We start from the raw sequence: 24512 nt of genomic DNA on the forward strand, positions 1-24512 counted from the left end.
ATTTTATTTTAAGGGAAGTAACCAAGTATCAGATGTGTCATAAGTGATTTTACAAAAGCTCTTGTATTTGCCAGCTAAAAAGCAAGCACAAATGTTTCATATTTTACTTCTTCCTTTTCATATGTTCTCCAAATGAAGAAATATCAGTACAAATAGTAAACTCGTTTGTTTTACTAGAAAAGAGATATCATGCTGTAAAGTTTAATATTAAGCCAAACGCCTATTTTACATTTCAGTTACCCAGAAGAAAATCTTATGATTTCCTCCGACTGCACATAGTGGAAGAGTTCTATGCCATGTCAAACCCGATCCTACAGCTGCAGTACCAGTAAGAATGGGCTTTAAAAAAAATAAAAAGAGAAATATCAATACAACTTATCATATAAATGATTTCAATACCAAATACACCAAATTGCATAGACAAATACCATAGATTTAGTATTCTCTATCACATAGTTAAAATACAACAGAGAGGCAACTGAAAAAATCTGATTATCTCCTACTTGGTTGCAGTAGCTGCTTACTACATTTAAGTAAGATACAGTAAAGTATTCCATAATAATCAATTGTTCCAAATATTTTCATTATTATTATTTTGAAGGTATATTTTCAAACTTAGGAACCGTTTTTTAATGAAATCACTTCCTGACACTTAAGCGCACTCACAACTAGTATGTTTGGAGGTAATATTCTTACTGTAAGCATTATAAATGTATACAAACTCCAGCAGAACAGAAATATTTCCCATGCTTTTCATTCATTAGCTTTGAATATATTTTCATTAAGGAATTAAAATATAATTAGTTCAAACCTGTAAAATACACAAGAAGCTGTTTTTAGCCGCTTTAAAATTGGAAATACTGAAAAATGTATTCAATGGCATGTTAAATAGGTTTTTCTTTCCCTTAGCATGAATACGGAAAAGCAAAGTAAAATATATAGGTCAAACAGCTTTTAAAACAGCAAGTGGACGACACAGAACAAAATAACACAGGCAGACCAAGCAGCATTTCTGAATGGTTTGGGCTAGTTTTTAATTGTAGCTTTTCGTTACTTATAAACCCAATTTGAAGAAAACAGACAGAACTCCGGTTAAAAGCTGAACTCAAAAATTTACCTGGGGATGTCCTAAATGATGAACAAGCAGTTGAGTAGTTGTCTTTCCTGGATATCCAGTGGTTGCAAACAGATTTTCATTCACTCGGGACCACCTATGAATAAAATTAACATTTTTTTACATCTCCCTATTGGACTATCAGAAGTGCACACAAAACGGAGTCTCTCCCTTGTGGCTGACTGAATGAAGCTTTTTGATATTCCACTAACACCACAGAAATAAATTCAGAGAAATGGCTTGTACGTGATTTGCCACCTGCAGCCCCATATGCATGTTGTTGTAAAACAGAAAAGAAATCGTGGGACTGCTACACATACATCATTCACAAGTTTTTAAAAGTTTATGGACTAAGTCCCTCTTAAAAATACTTAAGTGAGATACAAAAAGGTTCCTAAACTCACAACTGCTTGCATATAGATATATTTATATAGACAAAATCCACAGAACAGAAACAACACTTATACCTGAATAATCTGGCTCGATCAACATGGACAGGTCTCTTATCCTGTGGATAACTAAAACAGACAGGGTAAAAAACTGTTCCACAAACAAGTAGAGATCATAATGTAAGTACCAAAAGCATGTATCATTGAAACAGTGAAGGAGACACCTTGTCTGCTATCTGTGAAAAAGATGGGGGAAAAACCAGAGCTGCAGCTTACATCTCAATTTGGAGTAGGAAAATTGAAGTAGTTATCCCATTTATTATGGTTCAGTAATTATCTATGACTTAGAATGATATTTTAACAAACACATAAAGCTTACAGTGAGGGGTAAACAGTATCGAGAGGCTGTCTCAAATGGACAAAAAGACAATGTTGTTTTTCACAGATAAATATTGATAGATAAAGATGAAACAACGAATTCCAGGGAATGACCTGTATTGATTTTACAATTCCTGATGAATTCATTGAATAGGTGATATAATTTATAGTGCATTTAAGTGCTATGTCAGCAGACACATCTCATGAGCTGCTGAAAAAGAGAATAATTCCTGTGCGACCCAATCTAGGTGGACCTGCTTCTGCAGGGGGGTTGGACTAGATGATCTCTAAAGGTCCCTTCCAATGCCTACCATTCTATGACTCTCTGTCTAACAATACCTGGAGCGAGTGATATCCCAGATTAGCCAATCACTTCCAGCAACTGCTCCAATTTTAAGAGTATTTTTGAAACACCAGTCTGCTGACATCAGTGGCGTTTGTTCACACTCTAGGGACAGAATGGCCTGTTGAGTAATTAGATCGTAGAATCGTATTGTGCCATTCTTCTCTGCGACCATCAGCTGTTAAGAGAAATTAATAGAAAGTTGAAAATTTGGCACATAATGAATCTCAGTATCTTTTCTACTTGATAGCAAACCTAGCATACTTTCAAGCAAATATGAATACTATTAAAATAGGAAACAAGTTTCTCTTTGTACCAGAAAATATTTTCCTAAACGCTCTGCCACCAATAAATAAACAGCACTTTAATCTATACTACTGTCACATTGTTATATGTGATGATTACATTATTTGATCTATATATATCTTTAGATGTCTATGCATGTAATTGTGGTCCTTAGAAGTCCACGTTCTTCACTACCAATGCACTGTGCTTTTGGAACTGTTAAAAGTTATTCTTTTAAAATTAAAAAGTTTCTATTCTGTGTACAAAGAACTGACAGACATAATGCTTTATAAAAAAAAACCAAACCAGTATTAATTAGTGTAACTAAAACCTGGACTCATGCTTACTGGTTTTACATAACATCTTTTACTTCATCCCATAACAGTTTGCAACAGATTTTATCTAAAGTTTTTTTTCATTAAAGTAATATATTCAAGTAGTTGTTTATTAGGTATTGTAGAATAAGCTTCTTGATTAAATGATTGAAGAGATTTTCTGCATGATAGTTCGCAGATAGTTGTGAGCAATAATGAAGGAAGGCAAAGAAGCATTAAAAACAATACTCAAATAACATCCAAATTGCTTAGAAATAGAGCTGTCACCAAAATATGCTTTTCTGCAAACAGAAGCACATGGTGCAGTAAGCACTTTGACCTACAATAAGCTTTTCAGCAACTATTAAGTCTGTCAAGTTTTACCAGCTTTTTCAAGGAGTTTTTCTTAAGAATAAATAAATCTTGTGCCTACTCTTTCGTAAGGGTTAAAGAAAAGACAAGCTAATATGTAGACTGGTGTAATACTGCAGCATTTTTAGGCAAATGTAGCAATTTTGCTGTGCTAACAAAGTCGTCCAGTAGCAAGCAGTAGCAAACACATTCAATTGGAATACCACCTGAATCAACAGTTGTCCTGGTTTTCTTAGTAAGGACTGGATATTGCTATTGATGGAAAGTGTGATATGAATAGAGATCCTTCTTCCCTATTGCTATGTAAATATTTTGATACCTTTTTTGACTGCTTTTCTCAGTTTAAGTGTGTGTTTTTGTTGTAACATCAACAGCTATTTGTAGCTGCTTAAAGCAGATATTGATTGTCCCAACAGAAGTAATAAATCTGAGATTGCAAGGACCAGACCATTAATGAATCTGAATATTTTGGTATATATCAGGTGATTAATCCTCTCCAGTAAAACAAACAGATAAGTATAAAATCAGTTTATTCATTTGTTTTCATGTTTCAGCACATATTTTGTAACTTCTGAGCAAGAACAAGAACAAAAAAATCCCTTCCTAACTTCAAACAGATACTTTTCAAAACTTGGCATGCTTTACAAGAGTCTATTATTAAGAGTCTAAGTCCTTATAAGAGCTATTGGTGAATCGTGTTACCATGAGTGGGAAAAATTTGAACCTTTCTCTGGTGTCTATAACTTAATATGCAAATAGTTATCAACAACAACTCATATATGTAATCATCATGTAAGAAGGAATATTTCTGATGGGAGGAGTGTGGGACTGAGGTTAAAATGATAAGAATGGAAATGAGAATTCACTTCCAGTGACTTCACAGTAGCATATCCAACCAATATCCATTTACAACATATACTAGCTCATCAAACTTAAATCTTACTGCGCCATCAAACATTCATAGTTTAGGTTAACCCTAAACCTTTAAAAATTGTGTTATTTTAAAGGTGGTGAGGGTAAAGAGTTGGTAAACACAACCTTAAAAGCCTCCTCAGGATGCCAGCAAACACTCATTCCAGGAGAACGTAAAACAAAATGGGCCTTCTCATTTCCTTCCAAATCCCAGACCCTAAAGCAAACAAACAAACAAACAAAAAGCAGTAAAGTATTAAACTATTTATTGCCATTTGACTATAAATGCTGAAGATAACCTAGATTAACATTGATGAACTATGCAGAGCCCCTGTTTAGAAAGGTGATATCCAAATAGTTCGACAAGTTTAGCTGTCTAGATGTGAAACCTAGATAATATATTTCAGCTTCATGACACTACAGCCTTCATACTATACCATAAAAAACTATGAAAATACAAAGCAGGAGGGTCAGTGATAGTCTAGCTGATATAGTTATCCTAGAGAAGTACCAAGAAACTTAAATCATCCACATTGCCATGAAAGGATAGGACCATGCACTAAAGTATTTTGCTTGTCTAATATAGGAATTTCCATTTTCCTGCTAAGATTGAGTAATGGAAATAATGAAGCTAAAGCAAACAAAAGGATTTACAGCAGAGGTAACACTAACCCATAAAGGGTCTTGGCAACCTTTCAACAAATAAATCACATGTGCTAGTTTAAATCTTTTACTTTAGAAACACCTTCAGTACATGTCAAGAAGTTAAAAATTTTAAATCACCAATATTTAGTCAATATGGACTGACAGAGAAGTGTGTGCTGAAACACCAGAAAAAGGTTAGGTAATGGGCGAGTTTTCTTTGGACGCATTTGATATGAGCGTTAATAAGCCATGAAGCTTCTTTGTTTACAAAATGCAAAAAAACCAAACCAGAGACTATTTTATCTCATGGCCCTTGCTGAACCTGTTTTCCTACACAACCAGTAGCTCAGTTGTAGGACAAAGACATCACAGTTGTGACCACCAGTTTGAGTCACGAGGCTGCACCCTATTTCTATGCATGTGCACACTGAAACGTACACACATATCCTTCCTCCCTGACACACAAAACCTTAGAAACAGACAATTTTTCAAGTAGTGTTCTGCCCAGTCTTTTGAGTTAGATGAGTAGCTAAGTACTATTACTGTTTATTCTAGAGGATTTTTGCTGACTTCCTCCAGACTTTTTCAGTTTATATCTCACCAGGGTGCTTAGAGCCTTATATTTAAGAAATTTAAAAAAACCCTCTTAAATAATACATCATAAGTCTAGACAAAATATATGGGAATAAAGTAAATATATTTAATGAACAATGTTGTTTTCTTATGCCAAACCACAACAGATCAAATATTTGTTCTCCCTGTAGAAAACACTAGGTCTCTAATCTTGAAGAATCAGTGTCCTTATTAAAAAAAGTCAAAACAAAAACCTGACAAGTGTTTAAAAAATGAAATATCTGCTTGATTAGGTAATTTAGAAACACACAATACTTTCTTCTACTGCCAAAAATTTTGCCTTGTAGATTTGTCCAAGTCAAATCAACACTTTCCATGTGTATTTACTGTGCAGGGAGAAAATTATGATATAACAGAAGACAGTGAATCATTTTGGCCAAAGGAGCATGCCATCATATTTCCTTCCCTGAAGTGAGTGAGGTTATTAGGTGTTGAAACAGAAATTTATGCTTTCTACCTCCCTAACTTTGTTATTTCCAAAATGCAGACTTTTATCTCTTACTTTGTAAGAATTGTAAGGTTGTTAGTAACAAACAGTATAGAAGAGGGAGAAAAAGGATAAATGCCCATCTTAAATTTTCTTTCTTTGGTGATAACAAACCAGGCAATACATAACAAAATAGATATTGAATGCATCTAGTCCATGCTGGTATGGAAGTTTACAATTACATATGTATTCAATTAACTCTTTTCAATATTTCTTTGTGACTAATCCAAGTAAAAAATGTGCAAAGACCAAAAATTTAGCCAAACTGAATTTAAGTTACTCAGTTACTCAGTAATCATAACCAAATCAGCTGCAGATGCTAAAAAACCTCTCTAGTTTTTGTCCACGTTCCTATCACATAAATCAATCTAAAAAGAATGAGAAATCAATCCAAAAAGACTGAGCATTTTATCTACCATTCAAAGCCCTTGAAACTTCATTAACAATACCATGATGTTGTACCAAAGCAAACTAGTGTCTACTTTTCTCCCAACATCCTCCTATCTTGTAACCCTGAAATGTGTCACCCTTTACTTCCCCTCCTTCCCTCACCAAATGTTGTTGTTTTGATTTGTTATTTGTGGTGGGATCTTTTGGTATTTAAAAAAGCTTCCACAATAAGTTTTAAAGGTGAGAAGTTTGAATAACCACAACTGAAACAATGGCCAAAGTTTGAATCATGGAAAGCCTCAAAAATAATATATAATCTTTTCAGTAAACTATTTTTTAAGTAACTAAAGACTGAGAAATTATATATAGCAGTGCTCGCAAAAATTAACAAAATACAGCTAGTTGCAAATGCCATTACAGACAATTCTTGAAGTATATTTCTCTTGTTTCTCACAACCTATGATTAAACAAATGACAGCAGCAATTGTCTCAAAGTATGCCAATACTCGAACTACATTACAATAACTGTATTGTGTGTTATATGAATGAATACAGATAATGACATGCTACATATGCGCAGTAATTTTATCACACAATGGACTTTAATAAAGCTCAGCAAAGTATTCATTAGGACATCTGAAAACCTGTCTTGGGGCGACAGAGATTATCCTTATTTTCCATTTTCACTGTCTATATTCTGTGTAATTCTAACTAGAGAGAAAAAAATAAATCCCAACTGAATAAAAACCATCATTAGCAATAGTAAAAGAACAAATCATCTTGTAACCTTCAGGCATTCCTCAAATCCCTAGAAGATGGAAGTAAAAAAGTGAATTATTTCAACACAAGATTTCCAATAATTTTAGTGAGTGGGGTGGTGGGGTATGTGCTAGAACAAACGTTGACATCCGATACCATTCCCAGCCACAAAGTATGATCTTGAACCATTACTCACAGATTACTGTCTGACCTACTCTTAAAAGTGCCCAACATGTTTTTGTTGTTTGGTTTTGTTTATTTGTTTGTTTTAAAATACCTAACTTAAATATCCCTTGCTGATGTTTCTTTATATCTCCATCAGACATATTTCATGTGGGAGTAAATCGCTGTCACCCCTGAAAAGAAGGGAGAGATTCCAACTGCAGAGATCACATAACGAAGGCAAAGAGTGAAGTTGTTCCTCATTGAGCACAAGGAGGGAAGAGAAGGATCTCAGAGAAAAAAAAAGGAAGTGCAGAGATTAGTTAACACTGTGGAGAATACAACCAACACTGGCCTTGTCTCAGGGCTTCTGCCAACTCCACAGGGAGGTGATTATCAAAGACCTGATGAGGATACCAGGTAGGACACAAAAGAACATAAGGCTTAAGTGGAACTGTAGAAATTCCCTTTAGCTGTCCAGAAGAAGAGAAAGGTGTAATATTTTCTAGTAAATTATTTTATTTTACTGACAAAATAAATAATTTTTTATAAATCAGCTAATGCACTGTCCCACTAACAGTTCACTGCTGCAGAATCTATAGCAGATTTAGGTAGCAGAACTCCCTAGTCATGAAACTGTGCAAAAGGAGCCACCAAAGTGGCTGCATGGGGAGAACTTCATCTGTACTGCCCAGCACTAGTTCACCAGGCACAACTGTCTCACACTATCTCCTGATGCAGCATATAGCTCCTAAATTTGTGTCTGTGAAGCATTCAACTTCGCTTTTTTTTTGATCCATGAAATAAAAGCCTTTTCATAGAGTAAATGTGTAAATACACTTCAGAAAGTTGACCATTGTTGACCATTTTCTTTTGGTGGTCAAAGGAAGTATCAATATTATTAAAGAATTAGTAATTAGAATATTTTGTATTTTGGCATTAAAATCCATGTTATCTCTAGCTTCTTGTAATATTTACTTGGATATGCAAGCATTGGTCTATTTTTCACTGGTAACTGTGGGATATAATTCTGATTACCTCCTGCAATGTGGTAGAAGTGGGAGAGGCAGGGGAGCTGTATATGTACTACCACCTCAAGTGTCTCAACTGACTGCTCTTTGTTAATATGCATTTCAGAATATGCCCACTCAGAAATATTTCCAAGACAGATACAAAACTACTACTGAAACACCCTTAAAGTTATCTGAAGCAAAGCCAGGGACTAAACAGTATTCTTGCAAAAATGTGAAGCTTCAGTTGTATCCTTTCAACCAATGAAAAGCTAGTTAAGAGTTCTATCAGCTTATTGTTTCCAATGTAGGTGTAAAACTAAATGCTTCTGTGGTATGGCTGTTACTTAGAAACTCCACTACAATTCTGCCAACGACTTTCTTCAATCATAGAATCATAGAATGGTAGGGGTTAGAAGGGACTCTTAGAGATCTAGTCCAACCCTCCTGCAGAAGCAGGTTCACCTACATCAAGTTGCATAGGAACATGTCCAGGTGGGTCTTGAAGACCTCCAAGGTAGAAGACTCCACAACCCCTCTGGGCAGCCTGTGCCACTGCTCAGTCACCCTCACAGTAAAATAGTTTTTTTTTTTATTTATATTTAAGTGGAACTTTTTGTGTTCCAGCTTCATCCCATTACCCCTTGTCCTGTTGCTAGCTACTATAGAAAAAAGGGATGTCCCAACCTCCTGACACCCACCCTTTAGATATTTGTAAATGTTAATAAGATCTCCCCTCAGTCTCCTCTTATCTAGACCAAACAGTCCCAGTTCCCACAGCCTTTACTCCTATGAAAGATGTTCCAGTCCCCTGATCATCTTGGTGATTTGGGAGGGAGCAGACATGGTAATACATGGTAACTACTACATCGTAAAACATAGTAACAAACACTGCTAAACTTTTCTAATGCACTGTTTTCTATTTAAAAAACAATGTATAGGCTAGACTATGTTCTAGGACTGTGTGACCCTTAATATAAGTCATAATGCATCACACGGGTAATGGCTACCATTTTGTGTGCATATTTTGAAGACTTCCTAACTAAAGGCTTATTTATCTACACTGAAGTCCAGACTAAAAAAATGTTACAAACTTTTGATTCAGAAAGTGATTTTAAATTGTTTTAAGCTGACTGTATACTGTAACAGGAAACCAGTTAATACTTTCATAGTGATTGTAAAGTACAACGGAAGTTGTTGGTTAATACCCATGTCATGGCTGTAAAGTGTAAGAGAAATCGTTTTATCTGTAATGGGGGGACATACAGGGATGCATACAAAATGTATTCAGAGTCAAAGACTAGACTCTTGAAAATAATCCAAGATTCTCCTTTTATTTTTATCAACTATAATGCATAACTAGCTTGATAACTGTGATTGGCATGCCTCAGAAAGAATAAGTTTTTTGATATAAAATTTCTTATATACAGAGACACTGGGGAACTCAATCATACAACAAGAAGATAGAACAACATGAAACTATACACCTTTTTAAAAAATTTTGGCAAAATCCATAATTGAGTGCACTGGGAATGCGAAGATACAAATAAAACATAATTTTGGAGGCAGGAATAAGTGAGAACATCAGCTTTCAATACAGCCAAAGAAGGAAATATTTATTGAATTAACAAGATAAGACTGAAGCGCTGGCAACACATTAAAGAACACAAGACAAAGAAAAACTCAAATAAGAGTTACCATTGGCTTTCCTTTGTTTTGGCTAGAGAAAGACCTACACAAAATAACTAAGATACAGCAGTACCCTGTAAACAAATAACACTACAGATTAAAAATCCCTAAAAATAGACAAAACAGTAAAAAAAAAATTGAGACTCTAGTTAATTTAGTTTTTAGTGATATCAAACCTTTTCCTCAAATCTCCGTCTGGGGAGTAAAACTAACCTTCTGATGGACTGATATTTGCAGTGTGTGCAACAGAGAAGGCTGAACTCCACAGTGGCAGATAAATAAATTCACAAAGTCATTCTTAATGAAGCAACAGGAGCCACAGAACAAGCAACTGAACAGAATCCAGAAAGGAATCTAAGAGCAACTCCTCTCACAGATAAAGTAGAAGGTAAGTCAATTGTACATTTATATCACACACACAAAACAAGAGGAAGTAGTTTAAGGAGTAAAAAACTGAAAACTCAAAAAAACTGAACCAAAAAGAGAGACAGGAAGCAAAAGTTATAGATAACTCCTTTAAAGTTTTCTAAAATACAATCCAATCCAGCACTTGATGACCATAAGTTGCCTTGCTGCCATTATTAAGGGCCTGACACTGTCAGTAATCTCGGTTCAATATGAGGATGGAGTATGAATTGGTTATCAATAATATTAAATTAGCCTTTTACCAATCAGAGGTTAATTTTGAGCAGGCTATGTGAGACTAGTGGGTTTTACCAGAATGGTATTTTGCATGAAGTAATTCAAGAAAAATCAGATAGTGTCAAAAACTACCAACAGCAAAGGGGTGTCTGTTAAGTTTGTGTCGTTTTCCAAACATTTCCTCTGTTCTTTTTGCAGAGGCTTCATTAAGTATCAGAACAAAATGATTTGTACATCTGAAACCCTGCAGCCTCCTATCTTGTGTTTCCAAATCACAAAGAAAAAGACAGCAATAAAGTTTTTGTTTTTTTTTTAAAGTGTGGTGTGCAGTGAGTGGCACGCACAGTTCTCATTAGCAATGCTGGATGCACGTGTTCCTACATTTAATGCAGATGTGAATGCTCTTATGATACCAAGAAATGGACAAGGAAAATCACTTTAATTACATCCAAATATTATATAGAATTTTGAAACAATTATATGAAAGGTAGAGTGTAAAGAAAGGAAAGCAACTAGATTAAATCCAAGAAGTTATTTACTTTTCTGCCATGACCAAGTTTAGCTTTCACCAGAAATGTATAAACATCCTAAATCTGATTTTTTAAATGTATACACAAGGTGTTTACTTTATTTTTACTTCATTTGTACTCAATGTGTTAACATGTATGACTTACAAATTAAGACTGAGACAAAGTTTTATTTAATATAACAGTAATTATTTTAGACATTTCCTCTGTCAATCTTTTATCAGTTTCCTTTACAGTTTTGCAATCATACCTTAACAATTATTTTATTTTCTGTTTTTTAAGAGCAAAGGATAATGAAATGTATAAAAAAGTGGAATACAGCAAAGATATAAATTAACTATGCTTGTGAACATTTTCATCTGCCTTGGGATATAGTCATCCTTTGGGCAAAACGAAGTCATGTATGATATACAGGACCTGGGATTTGAGTTTTTCAATCAACTTTGCAGGTATATCTTTTAGCTACAAGAATTTTGATCTCAACTATAAATACAGTTGTGAGTCACTGCGACATGGTGGGTTTTAAAAACCTTCCAAAGTTGTCTTTGTGAAAAAAAGTAATTATTTTTAATGTTTTATTAGCTTTGAGTTTCTTATTGCAGGGAGAATTTTAACTATTAACGTGTACAGCATATTTACATACCAACACCTCTTCACTTGTCTATCAATGTACATAACACTTCCATTCAGAACTATATAACAGATGGCTACTGCAATTATTTTTATGCAAGAGTATTTTTAGTTCAGTTCTACTTCACAGCTGGGAAAAAAAGTGTCATGTGTCCAACAAGGCCAACAAAGTCTATGAGCAAGAAGTAACAAGAATTCTTGAACGATACAGCAGCAATTTAAATGTAAAACCACTGAACATAACCAGTATCTGATTTACACTATTTGTTTTCCAACCAAAATGACTGAACTCAGTTCTGATATATCTGTTGCAGAAGCTTGTGGCAAGACTGCTTAGTGAATGAAAACTGAAAATTTGAGTTCCTCAGAGATCTCTGATAAACTTACTACTGACTGAAAACCAGGGAAGATCTAAGCAGGTTTGTACATATTATGTACTACTGTCTTTACTAAGACATAAAAGTGAACTCCAACAGAACAATACCCAAATACTCAAAACCTCGTGTTTTTGCACTAATTGTTCTAGAACTTTATTCTAAAGGTATTAACAGATGATGTATCCTGAGAACACTTCCAGGATAGAAACTCAGTACAGGGAGAAGATTTACTCCTCTTACATTACCGTTGAAACAAATTACACAGTAAGTAAGGAATGATTTTGGTAAGTCCCAAGGAATGCATTTTCCATTACTTTTGAAAGTGTAACCTTTAAGTTCAATAAAAAAAGTCTTCATGTTCCACATGCATGAATGGAAAAAATAAGAACTCAAGTAGCACAAAAATATCCTACTTACTTCCCATGACTTTTAACCAAAGACTTTATGGTTTACTGCATAAAATGTCTTTCAGAGTTACTAAGTTGAAATCTTGATATTATACATAGTTTTTATTTCCTTTTAACTTAGTACAATTAGACTGCTAATTTTAAAACAGTTCTCTTTCATCCCAGGAATACTGATCATTTTATAAAATGAACCAAAAAAGGTCACACAATTGAACAGCTCTTTGCTAAATAAGCTCAGTATTAGTTTAGATTCAACAAAGAAATGAAGGATAAGAAACACATCAGCACAAACTATGAATAAGTCATATATTTCAACTATTTATTCCTAATGATTTTGTTGGAAATATGGACAGTAGTAAAATATAAAATATTCAATTCATACAATCAGAGAAAAAAAACAGAATAGCTCCTTAACTATCCAACTGTGAGCTGCAATGGAGGTATAAGAATAGCAGCTTTCCAGATTCATGTGCACTACTGGAAGAGGAAGACCGAGGACCTTTAGATAAGGAAAAGCTCCTGTACTACAACACCGTAGTGTTTTTCAAAGTATTTAACCATGTTTCGCTTTTACTTCCAGTTACAAATAACTAAAAAAACAAAAAAGTGTTTCAAGCAGCTATAATCATGGTATTATGAGCTACCAGTGTACAAGTAGGTCACACAGAAACTCGTCCAGGTGGGTTTCGAATGTCCCCAGAGAAGGAGACTCAACAATACACATGGGCAGCCTGTTCCAGTGAAGAAATCTTCATCTTCTCACAGTGAAGAAATTCTTCCTTGGAAGAATTCTTTGGAACCTCTTATGTTCCAGCTTATACCCATTGCCTCTTGTCCTCATTTTCTTCACATTGTATGTGGTTAGCTCAAAATATTGCCTTGAAAAAAACCAAACAACCCACACATCCTACAAAAAGCCAGCCTGAACAAGACTAGTCCACTTGTTAGCAGACTATGATAAAAAACAAATGAAAGCATATGAAAACAAATGAAAACAAAAGCAAGCATATGAAGTAAATACACAGAAAAAATGTCAAACACTACTATTTCAATAATGTTTTGAACAAAATGCATACCTGCAGGTGTGATCATCACTTACACTTGCAACTTCTTGACCTTCTTTGGGAGCAAACACCAGATCATTAATGTAATCTGAGTGGCCATCAAATATCTGTCAACCAGAAAAAAGAAATACTTTTAATCTTAAAGCTGACTGTTCCATCAGTTCATAATGTAATTAATAGACCCACTAAAGGAAAGATGTATGAGTGTTAAGATAACTTCCATGTAAAATGATAGCTTTAACAAAAGTATTTACCAGTAACCAGAGTTATTGAAAATATCTAATCCACTATTCCTTACAGTTAATTGCAGAGGTCAGCTTGATGCTCTTGCTGGACAGAGATCAGTGAACCACACCAGAACTTTGTATCCTCCTTTCAACCACTATATTTTGAAGGTAAAGTGAATCTCACAAAGCAAGGGGAGAATGAGCAGGAATGTATGCGTGATCCACATATCTTAACTCTGATTACTGGTTAAGTACCTCTTATCTCTGAATAGTAACTTTTACTAAGTGTTCCTGGAAGCAGCCACTTGTTCAGTATATGCTCTCTTCCAAGCAATCAACACACAAATTGCCTAAGAGGATAGATATGTCTACTAAAGATGGCAGACCAAAAGGCTATCTTTAGAAAAAAAACAAAACAGTGAAAAAGTTCTCAACAATGAAAGAAGACAAAAGAGAAGACAATATGAATTTAACAAAACTAAAAAATGAGGAACAATAGTACAAGTAAAACCAAAGAAGCCATAAAACACCATAGTAACTAAGCACAATTTCTACTAAGCATTTGAGAAGAACAGGGACACAGTGCTCTGTGCTCTCCACTTTACATGCTGTTGTGTTGAAGAAGACAGAAAATGGGCTATAGGAAGCACTCTTCTACTGTGAATTAGTAGATCATTCTCAAACAACAGGATATGAGCACTCATGGTACATGTGAGCTGTCAGTCAAAAACAGTTACAGTTGTACCAGAAAGCATGAAATAATTTCAAAGGGAACCTTGTTACTGTGCAATTCTTTTCACCTGAAGGTTCTTAAGCATGGCATTTTTTATTTCAAAGTACCGAGAACAATTATTTACTGGTAACAAAAAACAACTTTTTACACACTTCAAAGGCTTTTCAACTATCTCAAGACACCAGCTTTTTCTCCTACTATTGTTTTGTACTTATCTACAGCTATCAGTAATCTTTTGATGTTTACAGTATCCTCAAAAGCCTACGTTAAAGAACTTACACACATTTAGCATTAACCAAGCATGCAAAACTCATCTCATTTACAGTCAAGTCAAAGTTTAAGTTACAAGTTCAAATTCACTTACTCAGAGGCTATGTATGAATAAATCATCTCTGATTTCATTAGAAAATCTGCAACTAGTTAAGATATCAGTTTGCTCAACCTGAGGATTTATATGTATTTTCTCTAACTATATGTCTATGCTCTTTCTGGCAGAAATCTCAAAATTTTAAGTCAGGCAAATGTTATATCTGTTACTGTTCCATCCTCTTCAGTCCCACTGGTTTAGTCTCAAGGCACAGCTGTGCTTGTTTTGCCCAGCAAGGTATCATAAAAAGGAGACAAAAATACCTTCTGGATAATAACATGACATGGAGAGGTTGCAGAGGAAAACAATGCTGAATGAAAACAACCTGTTCCACAGTTTTCTGAAAGGAAAACACACTATCCATTCTCTATGTGTAGCTATTTTGAGGAAAAAATGCCAAACTGATAAAATAAAAAAAGACTAGTTCTCAAGTATGCACAATAACTAAATCCCCCTCTAAAAATTTTATGAATGTCTAATCAATTTAATACAGAAACATTTTGATCAGCCAACTTTTTTTTTTTTCCAATAGCTCATAATTTTATTAAAACCTAGTGGATTTTAGACTAGAACCAATACATCCTAAGATGACGATAAACTATTTAGACAGAAATGCCAGGTCTTTTGAAAATTTTTAGCATTCTGAATTCAAATATCCTGCCTCATTTTACTTCCACAGTTCTGATGAAATATGCTTTTTATTATACCAAATTTGAAGCAGGAGAAGAAAGCCACAATTCAATTCCAGATGAAAACCTCAAAAGAAGAAAAAGATTTTACAAAGATCCATCAGTCATATTTTACCTTTTGTTTGTTGTTCTGGGCTTGATCCAACCCATAAATTTTGGATTAGTTGTGTTGACAAAGTAATGGAAAACTCAGTATGCTTCCAGTTCCTTGTTGATAATTACATCAAGACAGTTTTTCCACTGGGAAAACAGAGTAAGATTACTCTGTCTATCCCTCCAGAAGCAACACATACTAATTGTTTACTATAAAAGACAAAATGTTCAGAGATTACATTTTTACTGTAATCACATACTTCCCTGAGCTGTGTTTGCACATTTTGTACCTCTCTTGAAAATCCCATGTGTAAAGAGTACACCGTACAATGGATCAAAGTCTTCCATGTGTTCATCATGAGTTCAACCTCAGATTTATGAAATAGCTTTTCCAAGGTATCAACTGACTGTTACTAAGAAATCACTGTGTCAAAATTTATAGAAAGCCAACTCACCCAGTATTTGTGAACATCTGAGATTTTGCAAATATTTTAAATTGGAGTTAGGTAGTACTGTTTTTCTTGACAAGAAATATTGGACAAGAGGTACAATGACTGTTCAGATATAAGAAATTAAGATGATTGCCTGGAGTATTTTTCATATTTTTTGTCAAAAAGACCCTCAAAACCAAAAAAAAAAACCCCAGAAGAATGTCCCAAAGACAACATTTTTACCAACATGAACAGATTAGTCCATATTCTTGCGTTTCACTAGTGAGTTCCTCACTGTTAGGTAAAAAGATTAAAAAACAAAACTTGACCCAGTCACAATATGAATTTTAATTTTTTCCTCAGTCTCAGTACATCCTTAATGAATTTTACACTGTTAGTTCCAGTGATGGGGCCAGAATAAACAAAGCTAATAGCTTTACAGTTACATTCACACCAACAGGTCTCATTTTTTTGTATTGCTTGAGCACCAGAAGATCTTCAGCTTTCTGTAGTATAAAAAAGGAAGAAGTATCCATGATAACTTCACCTGAAAAAAAATCCAATTACATCATCTTTCTGTCTACATTAGACACTGGAGGATCTATTCATATCAACTTATTATCTTGTTAACTTATATATCAGTTATCCGTATCAACTGGAGTTGAATAATTAAATTACTGTAATTGCTTGTTTCTTTGTAGGGCAAATAACTTCTAGTACTTACAGCTGTTGCTGTTCAGCCTAAATACCTCATCCTAATGCCTAATACCTGATGTATTAATGCTCTGTGGTCCTTATATGCACCACCTATCACAAAAAATTATTTTGATGTGTAATGATGTGTAATTTTGATGTGAACCTGCTTCTGCAGGGGGGTTGGACTAGATGATTTCTAAAGGTCCCTTCCAACCCCTACCATTCTATAATTCTATTCTAATGTAATGAACATACTTTTTCAGTTTAAGTTTATAACTGTAAGTCAGAGCATTCTGTGTAGAAGGAAGGCCTAAGGGTAGATAAATCAGTTTTCCCATGAACTTTTTATATGAAAAATAACTGCCCTCTTAATGGAAATGTAAATGTGGCATTTCAAATTTATTTACAGGCATCCAGTCAAAGCTACTGTGCAATAAATTCCCCTGAAATTAGAAGTATATGTCTCAAAGTGTCCTTTGTCTTGTTTATATAGCAGAAAAGAATCTTGTCAGAACTGGCAGAACAATATCACCTATCACAGAACCTATCACAGAAATTCTACTCTGAAAAAACAGCACTCAGCAGACGGTGCTATTGAGTTGCCTCTTTGTTTCTCTGGTTGTAATATAGATCATGCATTGATAATAAGCTAGAAAAAATTAATCTCATTTAAAATAACAATAATTTTGAACATATCCAAAGTGTGGTGTTTGTAATCTCATTCTAATTCAGTAAAAAAACAGCTTACTATAATACTCCTTAGAATAAACTGGTTTATTTGAACATGTATGTTAAAAGTTTATTATCATTATCATCAAAGGTATGTTTGTGTGAAGTTAGAATATCAATTATCTCCTTGGAAGCAATTAGTTCTTAATGAGCAAAATGGCAGATCCCATTGGTAATTCCTAGTGTTAAGCCTGGCCTTATGCCATATCAATGTGGACAGTGTGAAAGCTAGTATAAACATGAATTCTGCTCTTGGAAGGTATAAAAGACTACCTTTTGCTAAGGACCAGATGATGTAGGGACAGGAAGAAGTATGAAAGTAACTATCGCAGCTGTCATGGTCAATTTTTAATGAAAGCACATAAAATTGTTGATCCTTCAACAATCCCAATAAAAATAATGAACAGCTTTCATATTTATTAAGTGTGGAAAAAGCCACACATCCATGTGGCTTTGAACCAGTGTCCACCGAAGTCAAGAGATGTCTCAGATTTTTTTTTAAACTTGTTTTGGATTAATAAGGTACCTGAACGACTGTCTGCTAAAATCATTTAGATGCTGAATGTAGCTGAATAGACCCTGCAGTACCAGATTCATCCATATGTTTTATTATTTCTATGTAATAACAATCTATTATCTACTCTTATTAATGACTTAATTCTTCTGCATGCTTTGAATAGTTTTGTAAATTTCTCAAATTGCAATAAACATACATGATTATTAACTTTAGATTAAGTTAAAAGACTTAATTCACAACTTAACATTAAAGCATAAAACTGGCAGATATTATACAGACAGCTTTAATAAGGGATGGCAGACATCAACCCACAAGCAAAGAGCATTCAGAACTTTTCAAAATGTTTTGTCAGAGGTGCCACCCAATAACTGTGTCAGTTATCCCATTGCCTGGGTGACAAAGCCATACCAAACATGAAAGAAGGAAATGAAAGGTATGCACAAATATGAAGTAATATAACCAGGATTTTCTTTCATAAAAACATGTTCTGGTTTTCAGTAACATTCATCTTTACTCCTTATGCCATGCCTTTATTAATTCCATTATCAGCATGGCCACATAAGTGACACTTAGTCCTGTATGACAAATACCATTGGCTTACTAATAGAAGTTACCAAACCACAAATGGAAGTCTATTATTTCCTCCTTTATACTAAATACACAATTCTCCTCAAAAGAAGCATGATCATATTCCAAAGCCTTAAAAAGAAGAAACATTCTCCCTTGATTTTTTATTATCAATTAGCCTTGTTTATTCCTGTCTGAGACCCCAGCAAAACAAATTCAAACTGGTTAGCACAATCATCTCATCAATATTAGTACTTGGACTGGGACATTGTTTCAAAGGCAGAACTTTGAATAATATTGCATCCAAGTGAAATGAGAGTTGCCATGTCTCTCAAATACAGAAATCTCCAGGAAATCAATCTTCAGCTCATTAAGTGAAGACAGTATTTAGACCTGACTTCTTTTATATCACTCATTTGAGAACACTAGCATCAACACTGAAAGAAGAGGAAGTGAAATTGAATCTGAAGTAGACATTCCCTTTGTTTATATCTATGTTTAGTGTTCTTGTCTGCAGCAACGTAGTAAATTCAACATTCTTTCTTTAGATTTTCTGCTGTTTGAAACAGAATTTCAACTTCCAGTTTCCCATGAAAGAGAAATTACTAAATTTGCTTTTCTTACAGAGGTGTCCAATAACCACCACCATATAAAATTTAACACATCTCTATATAAAGGAACCTTATCCAACCTGGCACTTGAAATTCACCTGTTGAACATTCTATTTATATTTCAGACCATCCATAAGCCTCTATTTGCTTTTCGTCAGTTTGGTTAAATTGTTACATAAATACTCTTACATCAAAACATCACAAAGCTGATAATCAGTTATTCCCACTTCAAAGAGAGAAAGGTATATACAATGATCTTCCCTAGAGATGATGCATATAGGATCTGTCACAGATCAATGCTCTGTCTCATGCAGAGAAGGGAAGTTATAGATTAAAAAAAAATGTAGCTTTAGTGAAGTTTAAAATCAGCTTAGCTGTCCTTACCTTAAATTCATTCTTGTCCTGCAGATCTGAAGTAAATAACCTTAACTTCCTATCAGAAGCCGCCGTACAAAATCTACACTCAACAGACAAAGAAAAGCCACTTAGTCAATTAACACTGCAGTAGTTGACTTTTTATCAGTTTTTCTTCAATTTAAAACTGCAAAGTGACATGCAAAGGAAAATCTGAAGTTTTTAAAAGTCCAAATCTTCTATCTTAACTTCTCTTATTTGGCAACAAGCAGAGTTATAATTGGAACTTATCTATAAAATAGTGCCTATCAAGTTCCAAGAATACTTTTTCATTAAAAGAAACACAAAACATTTTACAAAACTAAAACTGTCTCAACTACCATTTACCTGAAATGTCTCTAACAATTACCATTGAAACTTCCCTTGGAAAAAGTGGATAATGAGATTGATACATCTCATTATCAATGTATTGAAATACTGAAAAATTAATTAATAAACCAATTTCTATCATCATTTGAACAAAAGGCTGTACAAAAATGCAGCAGTAAACAGCCACTGTAATTTTGAAGAGGCTTACAAGATGTTGAGAGTATTTTAATTCTGAAGTGCATATTTAATAGCTAACTACCTTTCTAGATTTACACCTCAATATGTCACAAATAGCATCTGATCTAGTCTGAAACAGTCCATATTATGCAGGTTGTTACCATAGTCCTATCCTTAGTAAAGTTCTTAAAAGAATTTCTTCTTAACAGATGTACAAAGAACTAACTACAGATTAGGTCCATTAAAGTAACAAATAAGGAAAATATATTTACTGCTAGTTCACGGGGGTGAGAAGCAAGGGGCACAAGAAGCAGAACAAAAGAAACAGGAAAGGAATGACACTCAAGAATGAAAATGTTCTACTGAAGTGTTCAGAGACTTTGTCAGTCATTTCTAAAGAGTTACACTTCACTCCTAAGCTTTTAACTTAGTTCAATGTTAAGGAATTTGGCAAAATAGGTAAGACATATGGATTCTTTATATTCATTAAGCACAAATACCTTATTTGGGGAGGTAAAGTATCAAGTCTAGTTTCTGGACTCCATGCTATGGCATCAACTCGGATTTCATGATGAAACTTTCTTAGTGTCTTATATTGCATGCCTTCCACTTCTGCATCTTCCTCCTATGGAAATATTATATTTAGCTAATACAGAACAACACTGTGATGACTTCTAACAATTCAGATTTATATGAAATTGAAGGGCTTTCAAAGTTACATGTATCTGGAATCTTTTTAGATTGTAACACTCTCAAAGTGAAAATCCGGAATACAAAGAACTAACTTGAAATATGTAACTATTTAAAAATACACTCAATGATTGCAGTCTCCAGCCAGAGGTCAAGGCAGACCATAAAAATCTGAACTGAGCTACAAAGATGCTCAGCTCACTCTTTGTACAAGTAGTACCTTCACAGATAAAACTAAAGACAGTTATAACAGCATGGTGAGTACATGTTGCAATGAGAAGAAACAACAGGAACAAAAGCAAGCACATCTTGTAAACTATTCTCTCCAAGTTGTTTTTACACTATGGAAAAATGCTAGCACTTCCAGAACAACTTTCATCAAACAGCAGGAGCTAGAAAGGTCCCCTCTGTTATGCAATACGATTAAAAGTATTAATTTGTGTATTCTTCCCACTGGTGAGTACACTGGATGGTGAGAAAGACAAAACAAGACCGGAGCTTGTGGACTCAGTCAATCAGCTGACCCATAGACAACTTCTTTAAAGTTTTCAAAACATCTAATGGAGCAGCACCTCAAATGGTATTTCTACAAAATTTTCTCTATGTCACAATTTTGCTTTGAAATAATGAACCACTCTGGATGCTCTCTGCATAATGTAAAGGATTGGAAGAACATAGCTGAGGAAGCAGAAAATTATCCAGAGTTCAATGTTTCTTGAAGCAGGGAACAAGAATAGCATTTTCTTACCCTACCTCAATAATCCTACATATGGAAGGGAGGATATGAATATTTATAGAAAAACTACTTTGTACCAATGGTTGTCAACATCTTAATTAGTTTCTTTTCAAGGCCTACACTAGGAACAAGACAGCGTTCAATACATATGACAACAGGTTTTTGTGGTTTGCATTAGCTTTTCAGAAAACTTCCAAGAGTAAAAGTTTAGGGAATAATAAGAACACTTATGCTATTATTCATATTAGATAAAGTATAAAAATGACACAATATAATAGTGAAGTGAGTTGAAGAAAAAAAAGTTTAAAAATAGATTCCAAAGATAACAGTTGTCTCCTATGTTCAAGCATCTAGGCAAAAAAAAATCCTAATTCAAAAATTTTTAAACTGTATAAAAATCTACAGTACACAGTAGCTAACATTTAAAAAACCTTCACGGTATGATAACTCTAAACTTCAAGGTAAGATGACATTTTACTGGTTTTAACAGTCTGTGAGAGAGTTCCAATAAAAACAATTGGGAAATAAAAAGTAAGTATTAATTTTACAGTTCTTCCTTGAAATAAATATCTATAAAATTAATACAGACACTTTGGAACTCAAGTTTAAAGTTGTAATCTTTGCTGTTTCACAGGTTAGCTGAAAGCTTTAGAATAGCAAATGTACATAGAATAAAACATAAATGTATAAAAAGGGAAACAATTACCCTGTGACAAGAAAGAAAAACATACAGCAAATATTAAGTCACATATTTCCTAAGTTGCAAACTTAATGCCCCAGACAGTAGTCACCAACATTAGCAAGAGACACCAAAATGGGATTACTCTTCCAGTACAGCACTCCAGATTTCTTTGCAGTCTATTTAGGGAGTGTAGTGAAAGAGACAAGAGGTAAACTGAAAGAGAGTAGGTTTAGATTACATGTAAGAAAGAAATTCTCCACTGTGAGGGTGGTGAGGCACTGGAACTGGTTGCCCAGAAAGGCTGTGGGTATCTCACCTCTGCATGTTCAAGACTAGGTAGGATGGGGCTTTGAGTAAACCTGGTCCAGTGGAAGGTGTCTCTGCCCATGGCAGGTGGGGTTGAAATGATCTTTAAGTTGCTGTCCAACCCAAACCATTCCATTACTCCAAATGACACCATAAGGGTGGTAATTTATGCCAATGTGTATTTTATGCACACACTTATAAATACATTTTCTTGAAGAACAAATATTCCAGTCTTGTTAATGTAATAAATAAATAACATCCTCCCCTGATTAAATGGGGAGGGGAAAAAACAGGAAATTGACCAAGGTCTTTGTACAGTAGAGGTGCTGGTGAAGTAAGTTTTGGGAAGTGACTAATAAAAAAATCAACAGTAACACAAACTAACCTGAAATCTGCATGTCCCAATAACTACGTAATTATTGCCACCATATGCAATGAGGGAACAAGCATCTCCACTATCAAATGGACTGAATTTTACCACGTGCACATAATCTTCGCAATCAAGAGTGTAAGCGGTATTTCTAGTAGAATCTTGCTTCATTTTCTTTGGACTAAGTCAAGGTGTTACAGAAGTGATGTCTTCTCCAGGATGAAAATCTACATTCCTACATAAAAAAGTTTTTAAAAGCATGCATTAGTTATTTGCATGAAGAAAAAATGTAAAAAGCATTTATAGCACAATAAATCAAAATTTCCCATAAGAACACAAATGCTGCCCTTAAGTTCATTATTTTCAGATGCAGCATGTAGTTTCATCAAAAAAACCCCTAAAACTATCCTAAGTAACATACATTCAAAGTTGTCTCTACAGACTTCAGCAACGACTCCAGATTTTGTGCTACTGTTGCCAACCCAACACCAAGAAAAGAAATTTATGTCAGAAAAATCACCTAATTTTAACATTTTCAACCAAATGACAAGAAATGATACGTTACTACCTTCACATTCTCTTTACTGGTGTACCTCTTTAAAGAGTGCATCTCTCTAAAAGCAAAGTTAATCAAAGCTGAAAAACTGTAAATGAGAACATTGTTATGCATACTTAACCATGGTTCACTTCTTAAGGTTTAAACTTGTGACACCTCTGCAGAAAGAGCAGCTATACCTCTGTGTACCAAAGAATATGTACTTTGCTCCATTCAATCAGTTTCCATGAAAATCAGGTTCCTGTGCTAGAACACAGAGGCTGAGATACAGAACCGATTTCAGAATCACTCCTTTTAGTCCCCAGTACAGACTTGACACTAGTTTCAGCCTTTTTGGGAAATCAGACCTTTAATTACAACTCACGTGGAAAGACAGCTTTAAATCTCTGACAGACTTTGCTGTGTTAGTAATCTGGAGGTCTCAGAATCCAAGACTGGATGTTTTGCTTGGGAGCCACCCAGGTTTGACACAGGCATCACTGAGAGATAAAGAAGCTTTCCACAGTTGCAATACTTATTTATTAATCAATACGACAAACCACCTAATTAACATAACTACTTTAGCCGTATAACTTGTACAGCTCTACTTCTAAAGCTAAAAGCAATTTTTTACCCCATCTGTAGTTTTCTTCCTTTCAGCCTTCCCACCAGACTAGCTTAAAGTGACAACACCAAGAACACCGTTAGCTTCATTCTTTTAGAAAACACAAATCGGGCAACCGAGCCGTGTGGGTGATCATTACCTCCTGTCCGCCCCCCTCCTTTAACCTGCTCCCTTCCTTTTCCCTCCAGGGCCCAGCTGCTACTCCTGAGCCAGACTGCTAGAGGCTGTGCCGACTCCGCGGCGCTGCCGCTCCCCAGGCGCGGTAAGGGCCTAGGTTCACCCGCACAGAGCCTTAGCCTCGGCTCGGCTCCTGGATCCGACCAGGCCAAGCTCCCCCCTCACGCCGGGCCGGGGAGACCCTCCCCTACTCCCACCTCACACGCACCTTCTGCAGCCCCACAGTAACCGCCGCCTTTCCCGCCAACAGCACCTCCCACCCCAGAAGCAGGAACTCTCTGCTTCCGGGTCAACAGCTCTCA

General features: G+C 34.9%; 1 protein-coding gene across 1 annotated transcript; it reads right to left on the reverse strand.

Annotated features, from left to right (window-relative positions):
• Positions 1-24490, reverse strand: NUP37 (nucleoporin 37). The gene is made up of 10 exons (XM_010196175.2): positions 24419-24490; positions 22889-23108; positions 20590-20714; positions 19574-19646; positions 13542-13636; positions 4234-4324; positions 2221-2402; positions 1582-1632; positions 1118-1211; positions 1-339 (listed from the first exon to the last, which is right to left on the reverse strand). Exons 2-10 carry the CDS (start codon positions 23042-23044, stop codon positions 226-228), a joined length of 981 nt encoding a protein of 326 aa, XP_010194477.2. The 5' UTR covers positions 23045-23108; positions 24419-24490; the 3' UTR covers positions 1-225.
• Between the last annotated feature and the right edge of the window lie 22 nt (positions 24491-24512).

The sequence above is a fragment of the Colius striatus genome, chromosome 1, assembly GCF_028858725.1.
Source record: "Colius striatus isolate bColStr4 chromosome 1, bColStr4.1.hap1, whole genome shotgun sequence".
Taxonomy (NCBI): Eukaryota; Metazoa; Chordata; class Aves; order Coliiformes; family Coliidae; genus Colius; species Colius striatus.